At 33.0% G+C, this 22,393-nt stretch overlaps 3 protein-coding genes and 1 non-coding gene across 19 annotated transcripts; 2 read left to right on the top strand and 2 right to left on the bottom strand.

Moving 5' to 3' along the window:
* The first annotated feature begins 1,949 nt into the window (after positions 1–1,949).
* Ms (neuropeptide receptor myosuppressin) lies at positions 1,950–7,457 on the top strand. The gene is made up of 3 exons (XM_035868749.2): positions 1,950–2,047; positions 6,463–6,664; positions 7,243–7,457. Exons 2-3 carry the CDS (start codon positions 6,469–6,471, stop codon positions 7,335–7,337), a joined length of 291 nt encoding a protein of 96 aa, XP_035724642.2. The 5' UTR covers positions 1,950–2,047; positions 6,463–6,468; the 3' UTR covers positions 7,338–7,457.
* A 645-nt stretch (positions 7,458–8,102) lies between these two features.
* LOC118442388 (uncharacterized) lies at positions 8,103–17,619 on the bottom strand. 15 transcript variants are annotated; one of them, XM_085663947.1, is made up of 10 exons: positions 17,001–17,453; positions 16,510–16,653; positions 15,085–15,355; positions 14,201–14,276; positions 12,730–12,832; positions 12,252–12,383; positions 10,874–11,316; positions 10,092–10,317; positions 9,759–10,026; positions 8,103–9,668 (listed from the first exon to the last, which is right to left on the bottom strand). In XM_085663947.1, the coding sequence occupies exons 4-10, from the start codon at positions 14,273–14,275 to the stop codon at positions 9,095–9,097; spliced, it is 1,821 nt and encodes a 606-aa protein (XP_085520073.1). In that variant the 5' UTR covers position 14,276; positions 15,085–15,355; positions 16,510–16,653; positions 17,001–17,453; the 3' UTR covers positions 8,103–9,094. The 15 variants fall into 15 exon arrangements, with proteins under 15 accessions (XP_085520073.1, XP_035723808.1, XP_035723812.1 ...); XM_035867915.2 differs by having other exon boundaries at positions 15,085–15,287; XM_035867919.2 differs by lacking the exons at positions 16,510–16,653; positions 17,001–17,453 and adding an exon at positions 17,492–17,614 and having other exon boundaries at positions 15,085–15,287.
* On the top strand, positions 11,474–11,546 carry TRNAT-UGU (transfer RNA threonine (anticodon UGU)). Its single transcript has one exon. It is a non-coding gene; the product is annotated as a tRNA-Thr (tRNA).
* An 842-nt stretch (positions 17,620–18,461) lies between the features above and the next one.
* On the bottom strand, positions 18,462–22,375 carry LOC118442387 (putative RNA helicase mov-10-B.1). Of its 2 annotated transcripts, XM_035867910.2 has the most exons (11): positions 22,008–22,316; positions 21,660–21,722; positions 21,140–21,589; positions 20,864–21,025; positions 20,642–20,798; positions 20,416–20,552; positions 20,194–20,316; positions 19,861–20,075; positions 19,487–19,766; positions 19,110–19,404; positions 18,462–19,027 (listed from the first exon to the last, which is right to left on the bottom strand). In XM_035867910.2, the coding sequence occupies exons 2-11, from the start codon at positions 21,707–21,709 to the stop codon at positions 18,845–18,847; spliced, it is 2,052 nt and encodes a 683-aa protein (XP_035723803.1). In that variant the 5' UTR covers positions 21,710–21,722; positions 22,008–22,316; the 3' UTR covers positions 18,462–18,844. The 2 variants fall into 2 exon arrangements, with proteins under 2 accessions (XP_035723803.1, XP_035723805.1); XM_035867912.2 differs by lacking the exon at positions 18,462–19,027 and having other exon boundaries at positions 19,268–19,404; positions 19,479–19,766; positions 22,008–22,375.
* Positions 22,376–22,393: the final 18 nt, after the last annotated feature.

The following is a 22,393-nucleotide window of genomic DNA, read 5'->3' as shown; positions in this document are numbered from 1 at the left end:
GAAACGGATATCTATTATTCTATTACCAAGAAAATACTCCCAGATGGTTACTCGGTAGTAAATCTCTTATTGTTGTCGTCGTTGCTGTTGTTGATGTTGTTTCTTATAAAATAAGTCGCTTGGCGGATTTGAATCGAATCTGTCGAAATCGAATTTTTTTTGGATTGATCACTTCATATCAATGATAGATAATAAGATGAAATTTAAGAGAACGTGAGAGAACGATATCGTTCTTACTTTAACGATGAACATTTCTATATATTTACATTATGATCTAAACTATGACCTAGTACTTTTCGTCAGATTTTTCTTATTTTCTTCCGAAATCTAAAAGAGGAAAAAGTAGATAAGAGAACACCGTGTACGTGCGTACACAATGCCTTTCGTCCTTTCCTTTAACGCATTTAACGAATGCAAATCCGCGATTTAATTACCTTGAGCTTGTATCATTCCCGTACGACGATGGATGGATGGATGGATGGATGGATGGTTGCTTGGATGAATGGATGGATGAATGGATGGATGTACCGGCTAGCGTTAATTAATTCTCGAGTGTCGGCTGCATGGAATACTTACGTCCTCGTGTTTCGAGTTTTAAAGAAAAATGCTCCTATCGTAGTTTGCATCAACTGTCCTGAGAATGTCACTTTAAACGACTTTTCCCGTTGAACGTAAAAGTTTACGTATTATTATATATACATCTATGTATGTATATATAATATATATATATATATATATATATATATATATACACGTAAGCTCATAATGTTTATTCGAAAAATTATATCGATTAAACTCAAACGGGAATATATGGTAAACTATGCCGACAGAGTTATATGACATTTTCCATTTAAAATTCGATGTTATTCGTACGATGATGAAATTTCTTGGTGAAAATGTACTATTAAATCGAACGATAGGACTATAGGACGAATACCTAGAATCCGTATAAGATAAGCGAAAAGATAATACATGGGAATGATCAGCCGTGCCATAGTGATTCGTATCAATGACGTTTGCATTTTAAAGAGGGATATTACGAGAAGATATTAATTCTTCCGGCGGATGATTTACACACGTACCCGAATGATCGCTCGTATATCAACGAAGAAGTAGGATCGATTTATTATATTGGCAAATTTAAACTTTGAGTAAACTCTTCGATAGATAGATATTATTTGTTTGTAGAAGATTTTTTGCTTGAGAAATTATAAGCACATATATAAAAAATGATTATCGACTAAAATTTGCCCAATTCAATTTTCACACCAATCGCAAATAAAACCAAAAGAAATATTCTGTAATTATCTTAACAATTAGATAAATAGAACGTTAGAAAGAGTAAGGACTCATATATTTCATGGTTCGTCGATTATTTCTTTATTAATTGACAGCGCCATGGGATTCGCTATGGGATAAACTGTCTTCTTAATTGACTCGTCTTAACGATCGTAAAAATAAACGACGAAAAGTATGACGAAATGTCCTTTCTTTTCCTTACCTTATCGAACGTTCCTTTAATCTTTATTATCAAACTTCATTCTATAAAGATAATAAAAAGATAAAAGAGATGAAAATCATAAGATTTCTTTGGTGAAAAATTCTAAATCCTTAAAGATGGTTTAATCTCTTTTGTTGTCCAGGTTTTTACGTGTTAGCGTCACGTTATGCAACTCTTTTCTTTTTTTTTTTTTTTTTTTTTTATTTCCATTATCACCGCAGACAACGAATTAGCATGAAATTTTTATGTAGGAACATCGAATGAAATCGGACATTAGCATAAAAAGGAGAAAAGGAAGAAGAAGACGAGGAAGACGAGGAAGAGGTGAAAGACACGTTCATTCCATGCGTGTGCGAACTATTTCCCTGTCGTCCCATGGAACAACGCGCATGCCATGCCAGTCTGGATCGCGCGTATTTAAGGGCTGTTGCTTCGGGGTGCTCGCCACTATCACTGCAATCATCGACTCCACGAGTTGCTCGATACAAGAATACGAGAGACGAATCATCTCGCGAATATAACGACTCTCGAAATTTACAAACGCCGGTAAAAAGCTTTTATTTTTATCGCGTGTCTCTCTATCTAATTTTCTCAACCTGTTCATTTTTTTTCTATTTCTGTCTGTCTGTTTCTCTCTCTTTCTCTCTTTCTCTCTCTCTCTCTCTCTCTCTCTCTCTCTATCTCTCTCTCTTTTTTTTCCGTATAAAGTAAACCTGTGCTTTCGTATCACGTGTACGTATCCTCGATAGCCTGTTGCATCTTTGCACCGAAACAAGGGGTGAGTGGCACGTTGAAGATACTCATATTCAAAGCAGCAACCCATCTCTCTTTTTCTCTTCCTTTTTATTACTTTCTTTTTTCTTTTCCTTCTTGTGCATCGTTGAATACATATATACAGGTATGTGTATACTTTTACGTGTGCGTATATTGTCACGTCCCGTAGCTTTTTTTCGTGATCCTGAATTAAATTTGTTCGTCTCGATCATGTGAAAAAAATTCTTTTCCTTATTTGAATGTATCGTTATTGTAAAAATATTAATACGTGACATCTGATACGTAAGATTTTTTATATTGCCGTACGAGATAAAAGCATAATTTTAAAAGGAATGTTCAATAAGGAATGAGAACTTCAAGTTAATTTCTATTTTCTGCAATTAATTAATTCTTTTTTATAATGATCTTCTGTCATGTCTGTGTGTGTGTGTGTGTGAGCGCGCGCGCGTGTGTACGTGTGCATGTGCGTGTATGTATATATCGGCATCTATTAATATCTTGGATGATTATACGATCGATGCGATAAAAATGTATCATTTGTAATCACGAGAAATGAGACTAGGCCGGAAGTCGTTCCTTTTGTAGAAATTCATTATCGATCGAAATGAAGTAAAACTAAAAAAAGAAAAATGAAAAAGAAAAAGAAAAGAAGTGGCATCTTTAAGTCGACCAATTCTCGTGCAATATGAGCAACGTGCCTTGAGGGGCTCGATGCAACAGGTATTCCGTATATCGTTCGTAGGGATAGTTAAACTTTACAGACTAACCGTGAAAAACTTCTCCTATAATTGAAAATAAAATATTATTTTTATTGCATTTTACGGAAAAATAAAATGTACAATTCATAACTGCATTAACCATTTTCGCCAAAAACCTTACATTATCTTAATAAATGTATTTAATATCGTAGAAAGTTTATCTATATCTCATATCAGAAGAGTAAAGATATATTTCCAAGATAATATCGTAGTAATAATTAATGTTTAAATATTATCTGATTGAACATGTGTTTATTACGAATCGATACAAATTCGGTCTAGTTTCATTTATTTTCTATCTTACTGAATCTATCGAAGGTATTAGAACGAACGAAAGGAATTATCGTTGCAAGAATAAGCGATAGAAAAAAGAAGAAACGAAATTCATTTTGGGAATTCACAGATTGCATAAAGTTTGGTGTTCAACATCAATGCCGGAGATTTGACATTGATTTTTAATATCCGTCGTTGAAATTAGTTGGAAATTACAAATTTTGAAATGAGAATGTTCCAGTATCGAGGAAACGCGAAGATCGCTCTGTCATTTGAGAATGACTAACCGAACAATTCCAAGCGGCCAGTTTGCGTTAATAAAAACTACTTAGAGAGCGATGAACGTATAATCCGAACGTAAATTCAATATACGTATATACTCTGATAAGACGTCGGAGACGTGTCTTTCGATCGACTGAAACTCTTCCTTATATATTTTTTGTGGAGTCATGCGCTTAGGAAACTTTTGAATTAACAAAGTTGTAAAAGTTACAAAGTCGCTCGAAGATTAACGAATTAATAATATCGATAGAGAGAGGAAGAGAGAAAGAGAAAGAGAGAGAGAGAGAGAGGGAGAGAGATGAGTTTCAAAGACGATAATATGTTGTTTACGCTCAAAGTTTAACTATCACAAGATCCGCGTTGTACACATCCATACCCACAGATATACAGAGTTTCGTCATTCTTTGCCATAACATTTTTTTTTTTTTTTTTTTAAAAGAGAGCCCGATGAATATCGATAAAAAATGAATCTGTATAAAAAATTTATGACTCTCTCGAATAGGGTATCGCATCTGGTCGAAGAAAATATCCCCCAATTCTTAGAAAATATAAAATTCCATTAGAATGAAATAAATGTATCGTGTGCAACCCCGATCGACAATATTTTGTTTTTCTTTTCATTTCTTCTTTTTATCATGAGAGTTTCGTGAAAAAAAAAAGAAAGAAAGAAAGAAAGAAACAATCGTGAGATAACTTTCTTAGACGAGCCAATAAAAAGTCTTCCTCGCTAGAGTCATAGCTTTGGTGTCAGGTGTCTCTGGGGAATGTGAGCGAGTAAAAGTCTAATTGCGGTGGACGATTAAAGGGGGACTCGGCAATAGAGTATACAATAACTCGAGAAAAGATTTCCAAGACGACTTTCTTCCCTGATTTAGATAAAAGAAGGGTGGTAGGAAAATTATTGTGCTTGGGAACCTATCCTCATATATGTTCGCTATCGAGTCTCATTTCATTTTCTATCCTTTTTGTCTCGACGTCAAATTGAATACAAACGTATAAGTTAGACGTATAGGGACATCTCTCTATGTAGTAAGTGAAATTGACCAAGTTCTTGGAATATTCATGTTTGTAACATAACCGTTGCGACTTCCAACTCTAGACGTAATGAATTCAGACCACCTGTTACATCTACGTGTCTCAAAGCTATTTACCTATCTAAGGAGCAGCCACTTTGCTTGAACCTCCTACCTATCTCGAGAATCTACCTCGAGAATCTACCTCGAGAAACTACCTCGAGAATCTACCTCGGAGAATGAATGAAAATTGGATTCGAATACAGGTTCGATTTCCCATCTTTTACGTGCTGTTATCATATATGCACACAAAAAAAAAAAAAGAAAAAAAAAAGAGGAATATTACCATTTTAAAGTGAATTCGAAGAAAAAATTTATTAAATCAAAAAGATTATTTATCGAAGGAAATATTTTTACTGCAATGTAGAAGAATATAAAAAAGTCATCATTTTTCTTTAACATTCTAAACGTACATGCATACATACATACATACATACATACATACATACATACATCACTGTACACACACACTCACTGTACTTCTAAAAAGAACGATAAAGTAATCCTTTCACGAACGAATATCTAACCATGTTCGAATCCGTTAGGCTCATCACGTTGCCCTTTCGCTCGACTTACCACTCCGATCAAAAGTGTGATCGAAAAACGAAGGAGAAAAGGCTCAACTCGACAATTTAACTATGGGGTATAGCCAGGTTACCTGCTTCCCACGCTTCCTCGATATCGCGTGTAAAGATAACGTCTAGGAAAAGTATCGAAGAATCCGAGCACGCACGCCAGTCCTCGTGTCAAGAGGATTATCGAGTTTGACTTTAAGATCGCATTCAGATCAACGAGCTTTATTTACTCGACAATTTCGAATGGCGTTCTATCTTTTGTAATAGTACGCTCTTTTCCGACGACATCCATCGTATCTCGTATTCTATACTGGCCGAACATCGTCTTGAACTTCTCTCTTCCAACTATTCCTAAGCGATCTATTATATAAAAAAAAAACATACATACACACACACACATACATACACATACATACACAAGATTACAAATTTAATAAAAGTCCACGGATCACTGGTCGTTATATTAGAAAAGTAGAAACTTGAGATGCGAAAGAGAAATAAAATTTATTTCTTTTATCTTTTTTATCGGCTTTTCCGAACGCTTTTCTCTTTTTCCTTTTTTATTATTCTTACCTCGTATCGTGTCGCGTAAATAATGAAATTTACAAGCGATAAGAAAGATATAAAGGAATATTTTTGTCCGTGCGTTCGATAAAAAGAAAGTTGATCAATAAGCGATTAGAAATCAATGCAACAACAAAATAATAACAATAATAACAACGATATTTCATTTGGCATCTAGTTTTTTTTAAATATGAAATCAAATGCTTTCTTCGTAATTTGTTTGTGATAAATTGATTTTAAGCGACGCATAACAAAACAACGGAAGAAATTTTTCATAAAATCGTTCCGAGATATATTTTCAATCTCGATTTTAAACCGAGCAAAGCTCTTCGAAATTTTGAAAACAGGTGGATACAAGACAACGACGACAGCGATGAAGATGTACCAATGAGAATTGGTATTATGCCAGAAAGGTTCCTGGCATCGGGTCGGGGATGCACCAAATTTTTGGATCAAGGGCTACATTTCTAGACTATGATTCCGATTATTTATAATCCTTCCTAGAATCTTATTATAACGATATTCTAGTTGATAAAACGAAGAATAAACTAGAACACGTCGAAAATTCGTCGAATATAATCACTCAATGACTTTTTCTCAAATCGTTTTACTTCCAACTTCTCTCCATTTCTTTATCTCTATGTTTATTTTATATTTTACAGGAAATCATGAACTCGATGATTAAGATCGTCGTCTCCGTCGCCGCCCTGTCGATTTTATTCGGAGAAATTTTCGCAATGCCACTGGCCCAATGTAGTCCTGGCCTCCTCGACGAAGTACCACCTAAAGTACGAAAAATCTGTGCAGCTTTATCCACCATATATCAAATTCAATCTGCAATGGAAAGTTACGTCGGCGACAAGGGTAACTGACATTTATATAATACATTTGGGAACGTTTCATATTGTAAAATTAATGAAGAAATGATTCCAAATGATTTAAATAAAAAAAACATATACGACGAAGTACTCGTATTAATTCGTAGAAATCTCTCCTCTATGGATAGTCAAAAAGAATCGAAGATCGCATGAAAATTGTGAAATTGTTTTCATTTGCTAAAGACGCAATCAATGATCAGTGAAAGAAAAAAATTGTGCGAATCCAACAACCGATGCTTGATTTCTCTCTCTCTCTCTCTCTCTCTCTCTCTCTTTCTCTCTCAAACGTGACGATCGCGCAATCATGTTTAATACCGTACGACCACGATTGAACAATTATAGCCTGCAGCGATGCGCCGTCGGCGATTGATCCGTCGTGGATCGTGGTCTCGACTGTCCATTGAGAAGAAAAAAGAAAGAATGAAAGAAAAAAAAAAGAATGGAATAGAATAGAAAAGAAAAGAAAAAAAAGAAAAAGAGACAAATAAAAAATTAAAAAATAAAAAAGAAACATAATTAACACATTAAGATCTAAATTAAAACTATAACAAATTCTCAATAAAGTTTCAGTTCTTGAAGAGAACAACCCGTTACCAGGAAGCGGAGTTAAGAGACAAGACGTCGATCACGTCTTTTTACGTTTCGGTAGACGACGCTAACCTCCATCGATGAATCAATCTCCAAAACGATAAAATATAAATCTTCTGTCCTCATCTATGAATCTCTATCGTTGTCGAATTATGAAATAATAAAAATAAAATTAAACCTTACGGTCTTTACGTTGGCATTAAATTTGTTTATCTATTTAACCGACTTCCCTTAAATATATACAATATATTTATGTAACTATGGATCCTTATCGTCACTTCTAATTAAATCATTTAACTTTTAATCAAATAGCAAATCTAATCGCATCTCTCGGATGTAAATAGATTAATTTACCTTTTAATCTTTAACTTCGACTTTAGTCTGTACTTTCCTCATTGTTCGTATATAATTTAAAGGATCTCAGAATCCTAGTCGTACATAATAAAAACTACTTACCTCCTCGTCGTCTCTCTCTCTCTCTCTCTCTTTCTCTCTCTTTCTCTTAGCATCGTAAGCTCCCCCAAATCCTGAAAAAGGTACGCTCGAGATATATCCGTCAAAGTCGAACTAATGAAAAACTTCTCATTAGAGAACGAATTTGTTTCAATTTTCAGTCCCCTCCGTGAGAAGAATATAATTTAAGTGAGTTCAGCCGTAGAAAGTTATGGTTCTGTATTTATAGTACGATTATGGAACCCTCCTCGATTTGATAAAAATTACATTTAGAATTTCGAAAGAGAAACAATAATTTCTTACGAAATCGTTTTTAATTTTATTAATACAATCCATTCGATTAGAGCTATTAGGAGATATAAATAATGTTATTTAACGTTTCCTATTAGTCTTCTCTTCTTTATATTCGAGTTACAATTTGTCTTATCTTTTACATAATAACATATAAGTATTATTGTGATTGTATCGACGCCTTATCGTTTTATGTCAATGGTAAAGTTAATTTAAATAATCGAACGAATTCACTTCTTTTTATTATTCTTATAATATCTAAATAATTGAAGTCAAGATAGGCAATTGGTATAAGAGAAAACTGACCAATCTCATTAAACTTCTCGCGAGTGTCTTTTAGAGTGTTGCGTGACAATACTCGTACGAATTTTATTGTCCTTTTCTCGCTTTAATTCGCTCTATATGACATCGAAAAAATCGATCGATAAATAATTCTTCGATTCGATTAAAACGAAGTAAAGAATCGACGAACGAGCGATTTAAAGAATATCTAAAACTTTGACTCTTTTTTTTAAAACCTTTTTCTAGTTCTTTCCTTCTTATTTCATTATATATACGACGATTCATCTACAATAAATATTTAAAGTTTTAAAACATTGATAATATAATAACAATTCAAAGGCCGTATTAACGAGTGTCGTATTAAAATCTTGTAAAATCTGTAATTTAAAAAGCTCGTTCTTTTTTCATAATTGCCTTTCGTCATCTTACAGCATTGCTACACTTTACAAATCACAGAGTTGTTGTATCCACTATTTAAATCAATGGTCCTCGAAATATTCTGATCTTTTGGGCTCGCTTTACGAATAGACAATTTAAATCCTAACGTCATCTCTTTCGCTCTCTTTAATCATATTCGACGATATATAACAGCATCTTTAAAGCGCACGCTTTCAAATTACACAAATATATATGTATATATATACAATTAATCACTTAAAATATATTAATCGTTTGCATGTCATATTAATGCATCGCGACTAGAGTAAAACTCGACTAGACACGTCGATCCAAAATGAAACCATGAACTCACTTTCTTTTTTGGAAAAACGTCCGAAGAAGTAATAAACAAATAGAAATGATTTCAAACCTCGTCGTCTTCTATGCACAACATCGTTTCCTTCTTTATTTCCGATTGCTTTAAAATATTCTTCCAATCCTGCAGCATCATATCTTCACCCTTTATCGAATGATCCTCCATCTTTTTCGTATCTTCGCAATTTAAATGATCAGCGGAATTTTCGGTGTCATTCTCCGTGAGATTCTCCAATTCTGGTTCTTCCAATAGCGTATCCGTTTCCGCTTGGCCCTCCAACGGCGAAGGATTAGTCAAGGATTCATCGATGTCGAAACCATGACTATCTTCCGGATTTTCTGTACGACTTTCCTCGGTGCTCAATGAAGTTGAAATAAAATATCTTAGATCGTAATCGGCACTGTCCGTAGCACCTTGCGTGTTCAATGAATATCTGCTGGATTGTGACTCTCTTTGACCTTTATCGAAGGAACGTCTTCTGTTATCGTCCGATCGAGAATGATGAAGTTTAGGATAACGTTGTCTCTTTAAGCTCTCACCGCTGCTTGCCTTGGATCTAAACTCGAGCTCATCCATTACGCATTTGGTATAATCCACGCTGAATCTGTCCACCGATAGCTTTCTAATATTATATATTATATATTTATATAATAATAAGTATTCGGTCGTAAATACGATCGATAAATAAATACGATAAATTACGTTCGCACACCTGTAATCACCTCGACGAAAATCCGGACTCCTTCTAAACTCCAAACTAGCCTTTCGATGGCCCATCATCGATTTGTCCAATCTATGCTCACCACCGCCGATTTTATCGAAAGACATTTTACGAAAGTTCGGAGATGAAAGTTTTCGAAAATCTCGTGGTGAAACTTTCACCGAATCTCTTGTAACGGACCCGAGATCTTCCAAATACCGAACGTCTACAGAATTTCTTTTACCGATTACATATTCCCCAGGATATTTGCTATATATGCCTGTAATTTTATCCATTGTCAGTACACAATTACTTATTGATGGATACTTTGCGTTAATCACTAACCTGATAATCTAGGTGAATATATATATCCGGATGTTGGTCTTTTCGTTTCCATGATCTCCTCGACATCTTCGATTTTCGTTTGCCGAAGCAACTGATGACGTTTCGCTGTGTCCGATCGATCTTTTACTCTCAACGTAACCGGTCCTTTATTAGGGATATGAAGATCCATAGCCATTGAAACCTGACTGCCAGTTAATTTTGGATATTCCAAACTCTCCCGACTAACCTGTTTCAAAATTGATGATACGATTGACGAATAGATTGAACACTTTGGCGATATTTACTCCCAAAATAATATTAAAATAACACGGCTTAACGTTAACTTTTTTATTTTTTCATTTTTTCGATATTTTCATTATTGACGTCATTTATGTGTGTGTGTGTGTGTGTGTGTGTGTGTGTGTGTGTGTGCGTGTGCGTTTTTCTTTTTTTTCCGTATCGTAATATATTCCAACGTCCCTCGTACAATTAATAAATGATATAAATAAACTAAAAATCGAATGACGTCCTATAGCGTGCCATTGAAAATACTACATTCTAAATTTATCTATGTGCCACGAAAAAAAGAGGTACAAAATAAAAAGGGATGATTGAAAGGTAAGAAAGAAGAAACACCGAGAATTTATAAATAAAAAATATCAGATAACGAAAGAAAGTAGTGCTCGACGTTGCTCCCGTTAAAGATATTCAAATGGCGTAACACAATTCATAAAATTTATGGAAACTCTCTCTATCTCTCTCTCTCTCTCTCTATCTCATGTATATTAATCGATTTTCCTTACTTGAGGAGGACTGTAAGCGGGATTATCAACGGATAGAGCGTGTCTCTGCAATAATTGTGGATTGAGGAGTGCACAGGCAGCATACTGAGGAACCTCTCTCCGAGGTGATTTCTTATCGATCAAAATCGGAGCACTTGGACTCTTTTTAATCGTATGCGATACACTTTTCTCGTGTAAATCTCGTGAGAATCGCACTAGTTCGGCCTTTAACTGTCTTCGGGAGATTTCATGAGCGCTAGGACTCAAACTCCGATTAATCCTGAATAGACCATATTGATGATCCCACTTATTGTTAGTCGTTTGACAAGACGTTGATCTACGATTTCGTTGAGTCCTCCCACCTTTTAACGTACTCTGATTGAATCGAAAACGTGCCGGTACCACCTTAGCCGCGCTATCGCGTGCCTCGAAAGTCATCACGCACACGGCCACCACGATAAATCCTGAAACGAAAGGGATCACCTAAATGCGTGACAATTTCAACGAAAGCTAAGTACTCCTTTTTTTATCTTCCTTCTTCGTTATTCTAATGTTGAAAGAATGAAATATTCATTCCAGACAGACGTCTATTCAATCTTCCTATTCAACTTCCTTCCACAAGCCTCCATAGCTCAGGGGTTAGAGCACTGGTCTTGTAAACCAGGGGTCGAGAGTTCAAATCTCTCTGGGGGCAATTTCTTTTGCAATTTTTTTTTCTTTTTTTTTCACTTCCTTTACATCACATTAATAAGACGAGTATTTTATTTGACGTTAAAAAAGAATATTTGTTTTGGAAAAAAAAAAAAATTAATGGTTATACATTTTGTAGTACTAAAATGAAATATCTCGATATCGATTGTTACAAAACGCGAAAAAGTCATCTTTAACTCTTTCTTTCGTTTTAAATTCCTTCGAAAGATGTATGAAATTAACAACAACAACAATAAAAAAAAAAATAAAAATTTTAAAAATTGTAAAATATTAATTTTGTTTATCAGGAAAAATAAAAGAAATCGGGTAAGTCGATTAAAAGTATATCAATGTATTTAACGATAACTTCCATTAAAAATTTAAATAAACGATAAATTATCGTATTATTACTTGCAAATTTACACATTTTATATTTATTTATGTATCCTATGTCAAATATTGTCTATACATTGGTGTGAAATATCATGTATATACGGCCATATGTATGTATGTATGTATATATGTATGTATATACGTATGTATGTATATATGTGTGTATGTATATATGTATGTATGTATATATGTATGTAGGTATGTATGTACGTATATTTGTATATGTATGTATGTATGTATGTAGGTATGTATGTACGTATATTTGTATATATAATGCAGATATATCATTATAATTTAAATAACTGTATAAAATTACCTCCTACACCCATGACAATAGGTCCGGCGTAACTGAGATTGTTCAAGTGAAACTCTCGTGACTCGTTTTTTACTTTTACTGTCAAATTACCTCTAACCTCTTGCGCCACCGATAATTGATCCGCATAATAACCTATTTGTGATAAATAAAAATCAATTAGAAATTTAATCGTTTTGCCAAACGATTCGAAATAATTCAATTTAAATGTATTTTTGCGCCACAAATATTTTTATTTCTACACATGTAAACAAGTATGCATATATTATCGATCGACTCTATTTGATTCGTCATTATCCCGGTCGTACGTCCCGGTTGTATATTACGCCAATTAAATGATTATACCGACGTACTTAGGTCGACTAATAATTTAATCGTATTTTATAAAACTTTTAATGGGATATATTCACGAAACTTAGAGTTAAGAAGTTTGATGTTGATTTTCTGGCTCAATCGATTTTCATTTTTTCGACTCACTCACCTATAGTCGCCATACAAGCACCCAGAACCATTAACAAGAGCCCGATGCCAAGAGCTTTGCAGGCATGCCACAAGCATCGCGTTGTCACCTTCCCTCTGACCACCTGTTTGACGTAATCTCATTCATTAAGGATTCATTGACCACGCGATTGGAAAAAGAAAGAGACGAGGAATCCGTACAATCTCTGAAATTCAATTTCCACTTTCCAATGCTATCTCAAGCCACTAAAATAGAAGATCAACAAATAACTCTATCTCTCTCTCTCTCTCTCTCTCTCTCTCTCTCTCTCTTTCTTTGTATGTGTAACGCGTGTCAAGAGCTTGATGGTTAACATATTTGCAATACGACGCAACGATCGAATATTAGAATTAGAATTTAAATTCTTCCAAATCTTGTTCTTTAAGTGGAAATGAAACTTTTCAGATATTTCATATTTTTTTTTTTTTTATATTTTCTATGTAACGAAGTTTTCACTTTAAAATCGTTTACATTCGGAATCATTGAAAATATAAAACAAACGTAAAATTTAGCTTTCACGATGCAATCGACGAAACGTTTCTTGATTTTATCGACTCAAAGTATCGTATATTTAACGAATGCAAATATAGGAAACGAACTGAAAAGAAAAGGAAAAAAAAGAAAGAAAGATAGAAATAAAGGGGCAGAGAAATTGTAGTTGGAAAATATCTATCAGACTCTTCCAATCATTGGATTCGCATAGTACAAATCGCAAGTACAAATCTCTGCGCATACGAAATACATGTTAAATAGATAAAATTCCTTTGAGAAATCTCCTAGCATTGCTTTCCGTTCTGAATTCGCGTATGAATTCATCGATGAGACCGAGAAAATGACGATTAAAAAGATACGAATAAAGACAATGACGTAAGGATAAAAAATTCGAAAATTCTTCTACGTTCTATTGTACGTATAGAGGATTAAATTTGCATTGAAAAGAAAAAAAAAAGGAAAAAAAAAACAAAAAATTAGAAAAAAGTATCACAGATGTGTCAAAGAACGATTAAAGTCGAAATCATCCAAGTACAAATTTCAAAGTGTGAAATGAGAATGTACATTTCGTCTTCATTTCATTTAAATTTATTCGCACGAACGAAATTTTCCTGTCGCACCTAAACAAACAGCGAAACGTTAGAAAGGCTTTGCCGTTCGAATAACTGAACGAGCGATATTACATTTGTTCTCGCATACGGAAATGACAGAAGTAAGAGAGAAAGAGAGAGAAAAAGAAAAAGAGATAGAGAGAGAAAGAGAGAAAGGCAAGAAGAGAAACTGGAAAAACTGAATCGAGAAAGAGACAAAAGAGATTGATAAGAAAATAAGTAAAGTTTGTCCTTTTCTGTCATTTCTTTTAACGTCGATAGCTTGGATCAAACCTTAATAGTTTCTTAAATCTATTTAATAGTTGAAAAATAAAAAGGAAGAAGGAAAAGAGGATGAAGACTCGACGAACCTGAACATTCCAGTGTGCCCCTGGGCCACAGGCTCTCCTTTGGGTCCCTTGCCAACGAATGCTTTCTTGAGGCATTCTGCTCTTTTTAAAATTGAAAACTTTATTATCTCGTAGAAGACATATCGTTCGCGTTGAAGAAAAGAAAAGAGGATGGAATAGTTCCTACGTATCTCGGGGATTTGAAAAATGTGTCAGAGAGATAGAAACGTGATGGTAGGCATCGGAAGAACTGGATTTCACGATATTCGATATCGTGTGACAGCTGAGAGCAATAGGATCAACTGATGTTACTTTTTATAGTATGTATATATGTATGTGCATCGACTGAAAGAGTACCAAAATAATCACAGATATTTATTTTACTTCTTTTAATTATTTTATCATCAAATTGTAATCGCGATTAAACCTATTGCGAAACATAAATGATGAACCGACGTTCGAAAACTTATCGAAATCTCATCTCACATACATAGAGAATAATAATTGGAGGGTTAATCGAGAATGAATTAATAAAATAGAAATATGTAGAAATGCATATATACGTGTAAAAATTTTTTTCTCATTTCATAAAACATAAAACATTTCATCCTTTAATCACTCTCTCTCTCTCTCTCTCTTTCTCTCTCTCTCTTTTTCTCTCTCTCTTTCTCTCTCTCTCCCTCTCTCCCTCTCCCTCTCTCTCTCTCTCTTTCTCTCTCTCCCTCTCTCCCTCTCTCTCTTTCTCTCTCTCTCTCTCTCTCTCTCTCTCTCTCTCAAGATACTTGTGGGTGTCCAAGTAAAAGCAAAAAAAAAAAAAAAAAAAAAGAAAAAATAAAAAAGAAAAAGAAAAATGAGAACATTTCGAAGACGTATTCTCTGCTCGAAAGATTAATATTCAAACTTACATTTCTACTTTCTTTCTCGTCGATTCTTCAATTCGTCATCGCATTTTCTTGTCATCGACTATATCCCGGAAGAATAGTTATAACGCGCACACTTTAAAAAAGCGAAGGCCTTATCGAAGAAAAACGAGATGGTCCATCGTAACAACAGAGTCAGTCTCGCGTATTCGCGAGTTTCTTTCCTCCTCCATTGCCACCAGTTCGTCCTAATTTTTATAACGATTTTTTATTACAACACCAAGGTATATTAATCGTTTCAAAATGAAGATCGGTTCTGATGATACGTCACGGCGAAGATCGTAGGAGATAAAAATTGAAACAGAAAAAAAAGAAGAAAAGAACAAGAAAATTATAACAACGATTTGATATAGGAAATAAAAAAAAAAGGAAGAAAAATAATTGATCGCATTCAAGAATTAAAAGTCACACATTAAAGCAGAGAAATGATATTAATCGAATATGGAGGAGGAGAGGAGGAAAAAGGGGAGAGGAGGAAAAAAGTGAGTGAAGAAAAAAATGTATCGTCGGTCTACTTGATAAAATTTAAATCGTAAGACTCCGCAGTATCTCGACGATAAGTCCGAGAAGAGTTGTGTGAAATAAAAGGCGGTGAAGTGGATAATGATTCTTTGAAAGAATCTACTGGAATCGAAACGCTCTCGTCCGACTACGAGGAGTACAAAGGTAACGATAAAATTAGAAAATTTTCCTCTCACCGTCGTTGCCACGAATTTCTTTCGAAAACGTTCTCTCACTTTCTAATTTATTCGATTCGCTCGATCTAAGCAATAACGATCGAAGTCTATTTTGCTAGAGATATGATAATCGATATGCATATATATACATATATATATATATACATAAGTCTGAGGAATATATCGATATACATATGTAGGTATGTATGTAGTTGTATGTATATCCACTAAAGAACTATTGTTCGACGATGCCTTTATTCTGGTCCTTCCTATTCCGTTTCGTCTGACCCGTTTTAGGTCTTCCGTACCAGATTCCGCGCATCGAATCATAATCATTTTCAACTAGAATGTTCCCTAACCAACGGCAACCCTTTGTATCGCTGGATATAAACGGTTATATATTCGTTGGGTGTTGCATCTTGGTCGAGGATGTGTAAAAGATGAAAAGGAAAAAAAATAAAAAAAAAAAAAAAAACAAAAAAAAAGGAAAAAGTAAAAAACGAGAGATCAATTATTATGCCCATTTGGATGAAATCGAATGAGATCAGATGAAATATACTTTCGACGACGAAACGCCAACGAAAAAAAGAAAAAAGGAAAAAAAAGAAAAAAAGAAAGAAAGAAAAAAAATGAAATTTCATTGGTGTACAGTCGTGCAAAATGATTCTTCACCGTAAAGGACGTATGTATGTATGCATGTATATTCACGATTATGATTTAAAATAGGACACACCATTCGCAATATCGATGGTATTATTATAATCCCACGCTTATATCACCAACAAGTGTAAACACGTTCCTACTACTATCGGCGGTCAGACTCAAAATTCTCTCACGTGTTCTCTCAAGTTCACGAAAAGTCCTCGTAGGAGTATGTCTATCAACAACGTTTATACCGATCCTTGAACTGAGTTTTCAATATTTCAATAACGCGATGTTAACAAACGTGACAAAATAAAGGAGAACGAAAAGAGCCGTTTATCATTGGTTTTCGTTTCTAAAGAAAAACAATTGGAAATAATATGAAACAGAAAATTGAAAAGAAAATAATAAAAAAAGATATATAAGAATATTGACATTACAAATGAGAGAAAATGAAATAATATCACGAAAAAAGTGTGTAGGAGAGTGAGAGAAAGAAAGAGAGAGAAAGAGAGATAGAAAGAAAGAGAGAGAGAGAGAGAGAGAGAGAGAGAGGGAGAGAAAGAAGAAGAGTTCACTCACAGATAAAAAAAGTCGAAGAAATTGATGAACAATAAAAGTGCATATCCTGTAGTTCACGATTGGCCGGCGAATTGCACGAATGTGTAAAACCACGAATTAACTTGATTTTTCACGTTCCCGGGTATTTCGCGCGTGTTTCCATCTTTCTCCCCCTCCTCTCTCTCTCTTTCTCTCTCTCTCTCTCTCTTTCTCTCTCCCTCTCCCTTTCTCTCTCTCTCTCTCTTTCTCTCTCTCTCTCTCTCTTTCTCTTTCTCTTCCTATTTCTATTTCTCAGCAAGAAACGTTAAGATATTATCGAGATAAGCATGCTCTTCTCTCCGAAGTGATAACCGCGTGATAACGCGCGCAAGAAAAAGGATGAAAGAGGAGACTTCGAAAAGGCGCGTCGGCCAACTAAATCACTGTCGAAGGAAGAAGAGAGGATCAGAAGGAAGGCTAAAAAGGTAAGAGTGGGATAGACGTATCCGAGGGAGTGCCTCTCCTAGCATCACCTGTTGGTTCGTATCCCGGTCGTGACTCGTTCGTATACGGGTCGAGAGACACGGCTACGGGCCTGGACCATCCAGAGAAAGAGAGAGAGGAAAACCGCGAGATACACTTTAATGCGCATACGCAAGCGCAGATCAATGTGTTATATATCGCGCGCGCTTTTCTATAAAGATCCTCCTCTTTCTCCTTTCTCTTTCTCTCTCTCTCTCTCTCTTCTCTATCAATCTCTCTCTCTCTCTTTCTCTTCCGCAACCCCTCCTTCTCTCTCTCTCTCTCTCTCTCTCTCTCTCTCTCTCTCTCTCTCTCTCTCTCTCTCTTGTTTTCTTATCGATGGTGGTCGATTCTTCATACACTCATAAACAATCACCGGAAACCACCATCCAGGATGCATGTAAGAGTATATTTTCATTTGAAAATTTCAAAGAAATTTCTATCTCGTAAACGAGTAAGGGGAAAAAAACTTTCGAAGGGAGTACAAACGAATTAGTTTTGAAAAGAAAAATCTGTCGCTGTACGCATATTTATGTATATATATATATATGTGTGTAAACGAAAAAAAAATGGAGAAATCGATCGTTATTTTTTTCGTATGTGTCTCTTTTAAATGTGCTTGTTTGAAAAAACATAGTCCTGATTGATGCGATTGACAGAACGTACCAATCGGTTCGATGCAATGTGTTTTTAATTGCCTGAATAAATTATTTCTCGTAACTGTACCTTTTTCGTTTGTTTAATTATACCTTCGATACTATCTATCTATATATATATATATATCTCCCTCGTTGTAGTGCTCTTTGTATCGCAAGTCGCGCTGCAGTTATTACGATTTTCGGTGTTTATAGATACAAGTGTAGGTCAATGGATTAATAAGAAGACAGTTTTCTTTTGCTTCCTTCTTTTTTTTTTTTTTTTAACTTAACAAAACATATAAACAATGGATGATCAAAATTAAATAAAAGTAGTCATTCAATGTAAAAAGAAATCACAAACGACGTTTGCTTTCTACGTACTTTTAGAAACATTCGATAACTTCATTAAATATATAATAAATCTAGTATACATGTATGATTAAAATGCTACATCGATAAAAATATATTAATAAATGTACGAAGGATTGGCATAAAATTATTCATAGCTTTATTTGTTTCTTCGTCCGTAATAGTGAATAAATGGCAATTGAAAAAAAAAAATAAAAAAATAAGAAAAAAAATGAAAATATTTAAATTTCCCATTAATACAAATAATATCTATTATTTTCATTGTAACTTAACTCATTTTGTCATGATATTGTACTAACTGTGCAATATAACTATGCGTGTATAACTATGCGATAACTAATTATGTAATATCTAAAATTAATTAGAATCATATTCTTTTTTTTCAAATATACGTGCAGTTGTAGAAGAATGTTCAATGTATGCATTATTTTGTTTGCAATATTCCACTAATAATTTCCAACAATTATCTGTCTGTAGGACTGTTGGATTCCCTATTACGATAAGTAAACATTTTGCTCTAGTAATAGCAACATTGAATCTCTGAAAAATATATATTTTATATTACTTTTCTATTTATCATATTTATCTTCAAATATCTGCTGTATAGAATAATTTTAAATACTTTTTTGTTAGATAAAAATCCAATATGTTGTTTTCCATCGTGCATAAATTGACGAGACCGTACTGTAGTCAAAATAATTATTTCTTTTTCACGCCCTTGATACGTTTCTACGGTGCCAACATTTATATTTTCCCAATTTCTTTTTTTTAATTCCATATTTATTTTGATTTGCTGTTGCCTGAACGGTGCTACAATACCTATATGATTTTGCTTAATTTGTAAAGTTCCAAACTTCTTGTTCAATAATAACCTTAAATACCTCATTGCGATAGATATTTCTTGAAGATTATAAACACTATAAATTAATGATTTTTATTTATAACATATACTTGATTAGAAAAAATGATTTTACAAAATATTACTACATACATTCTTACCTCGACAAATTTTCTGCTCTCTTTTCTTTACCATTCGATGCATGAAATATTAAAGGAAATTTCTTATTTGGCAATATTGACCATCCTATTGCCGCATTGATTTCTGGACCTCCGCAAGCAATTAATTCATTATTATAAAATATTTCGTTAGGCACGTGTAATATACTACTGTGACTTCGAAAATTTCGTATTAATTTCGTTATGTAATGCGGATTATATTCGTTTTTTTTGTCTTGTTTATATACAGGAAATTCCATTAATCTCTCTAACATTGATATACCTATGATTAAATTACGACAATGTCGAATTTAATATAAATCCAGGAAAAAATTCAATTACAGAGAAATAAAAAAAATTATATGACCCAATATTACCTAACAACGGTTCTGCTATTTTTGATTGAATAGATGGTCCCAATTGACAAGGATCGCCTGCAATAACAATTTGTGCTTGCAACGAACCTTTGTTTTCGTCGTCTTTCATACATGCTAACAAAAACGGTATTAATGTTTCTGGTTCTATAGATTGACTTGCTTCATCAATGATTACAAAAGAAAAGTGACTTTCCTTTATATTTGCTGTAAAAAGCCTACAACAATATTTTCTATATAGAATATAAATTATACACGAGATCATTTTGAATTTTTTTGTTTTTTGTTTTTAATAGAAATATTATCATATATCAAGTATCAAGATGATCTACATACCTAGTACATGAAATTATCGTAGTGAGAATAATTTTTTTAAGTAATAAAATTTCCTTGGGTAAAAAGATATTTGTATCATTTACAAAATTAGTGCAAGGATATATAATTGGATCTACATCGGACCTATAAAATGAGAGTAGCATGCGTAATACAAATATACATATTACAAATGATGTAATCCAATAATATATTTTAATATTTTATCATTTTGTTACTTTATACCTTTTTTTGCAACGTGGATACATCCTATGCATTTCATTTGCAGGTATATATTTTAATAATCTTTTTGTAATTTCATCTATAGCTGCATTAGACGAAGCACAAACCAATACACTTTTTGATGTACCTTGCTGCCATATCTGCGTCCCTCAACAAAATTGTGTGCATTAATTAAGAGATAATTATAGAAAAAATTATTTGTTATATTAACAATTTTCATCATAAATACCTGGCAAATTAATTCAACCAATGTAGCAGTCTTTCCAGTACCAGGTGGCCCAAATAATATATATGGTGCAGGATAAGCAGTCATACTTAAAATATTTATCACTGCTTGTTTTTGTTCAGTATTTTCTTTTACAGACTTATTCAACCAATTTAAATCTCTGTAAAAGCATAAATATTTAGAATAAAATTGTAACCAAATATAACACAATGATAAATAACTTACGATTTTAAATATTTTGTATTTGTTCTGAATGTTGGATACATTAACGATGTAAGATTATAGTTATTAACTAAATACAACGCATAATGACAACATTTCATAGACCAATTTGAATACATAAATTTTATATCGTATTTCTTATCCGTAACATAGCTATGTACAAATCTGTAACATAATTAAGTATGTAATTAAAATAAAACTTTGGAAGATATTATATAGCAGATAAATGTTTATAAATGACTATGAAAACATACAAAATACTTTCATTGTCTTACTTACTTCTTAGGAACCTCAACATATATAATTTTATTTGAAATTTTTGTAATTTGAGCATTATATGAATGACCCTCTAAGTCTACCAATACAATCTTATCTTCCATTTTGACAAAAGGATCATCAATATTTAAAGTGGGTACAAATATATAAAATATATTCTTTGAAAATTGTTTTATTTCTTGGCATTTTAAATTATGTTTATTTATTTCCATAGATTTTGCGAATTCTTCCATGTATAATAAAATTTTAAATAGAAATAAATAGTTCTCTTCTTGTATCTTATTAATTTTTGTAAGACTTTCAATGCATTTTGTATAATTTTGAACCTTCAGGCTGTTATTATCGGTAATCTTCAAATTATTTTTCAGAGCAATTATTAAATCTTTTGGTTTAGATACTTCAGGAAATTTTAAAATCGGTAATTGATCAATAATGTTATCATAATGACTAGTGCTAAAAAATTTTAATCAGTTAAATTAATCAATATCAAACTAATGTATAAATTTAATGCAATTTTACTTACACTTTTTTATTATATATAATCTGGGTTTCTATATCCAAGTTCTCAGTCATTTTGTTTCTAGCCCTATATTTCAACATTTTTTATATATTATTATCATATTATAAATAATCAAAGACGTATGTGGTATGTATGTAACTCTATTCACATTAAATTGTGTTAAATTTTCTTATAGAAATATATGATTGACAAAAAGGATTGAAATATAAAAATAAAGAATAAAATTAATAACAAACATAATAACAAATTTCTTCCTTCTTGCTATGTTATATATATATATATATATATATATATATATATATATATATGTATATATATCATAATATTTTTAATTATTATTAATAAACTTACTCTATGTCCTTCTTTGTATCTTTTCACGAACGAAACTCAAACCACTTTCTGATCACTTTCTATTACTGATCGCAGTGAAAATCGAACGAAATCTTTGCATCCCTGACAATGAAAAGGGAGTTCCCATTGCGTGCACAAAAGTTTAACTTATCTAAACAAAAAACTATCAGTTATCATTTAGAAGAATTCTCTTATAAACATTCAATATATGTCTATATTTGTTGGTCAGTTATCTGTTGTATGTCATATATAAACTATTTATTTTTTCAATCTTGACCAATCTTGAATAGCCTTACTAATCAGTCTTACCAATAACTGAGAATATAATTCGAATTTTAACACAGTATATTGGCATGAACAAGTATATTGATTATAAAGAATTAATA

The sequence above is a fragment of the Vespa mandarinia genome, chromosome 24 (assembly GCF_050613455.1).
Source record: "Vespa mandarinia isolate Hongniang chromosome 24, ASM5061345v1, whole genome shotgun sequence".
Classification (NCBI taxonomy): Eukaryota; Metazoa; Arthropoda; class Insecta; order Hymenoptera; family Vespidae; genus Vespa; species Vespa mandarinia.
This window is presented reverse-complemented; position numbering and strand designations above follow the sequence as displayed.

Excerpts from the sequence above, each read along its gene's own strand:
- LOC118442388 (XM_035867913.2), bottom strand. The coding sequence starts at position 17,610 with ATGCGCATTAAAGTGTATCTCGCGGTTTTCCTCTCTCTCTTTCTCTGG. Across the intron at positions 12,833-14,200 it reads GGGCACACTGGAATGTTCAG|GTGGTCAGAGGGAAGGTGAC; the intron begins GTTCGTCGAGTC and ends TACGTCAAACAG. Across the intron at positions 12,384-12,729 it reads TGCTTGTATGGCGACTATAG|GTTATTATGCGGATCAATTA; the intron begins GTGAGTGAGTCG and ends TATCACAAATAG.
- LOC118442387 (XM_035867910.2), bottom strand. The coding sequence starts at position 21,709 with ATGACTGAGAACTTGGATATAGAAACCCAGATTATATATAATAAAAAA. Across the intron at positions 21,590-21,659 it reads ATTATATATAATAAAAAAGT|CACTAGTCATTATGATAACA; the intron begins GTAAGTAAAATT and ends AAAATTTTTTAG. Across the intron at positions 20,799-20,863 it reads AATACAAAATATTTAAAATC|AGATTTAAATTGGTTGAATA; the intron begins GTAAGTTATTTA and ends ATGCTTTTACAG.
- Ms (XM_035868749.2), top strand. The coding sequence starts at position 6,469 with ATGAACTCGATGATTAAGATCGTCGTCTCCGTCGCCGCCCTGTCGATT. Across the intron at positions 6,665-7,242 it reads AAGTTACGTCGGCGACAAGG|TTTCAGTTCTTGAAGAGAAC; the intron begins GTAACTGACATT and ends TTCTCAATAAAG.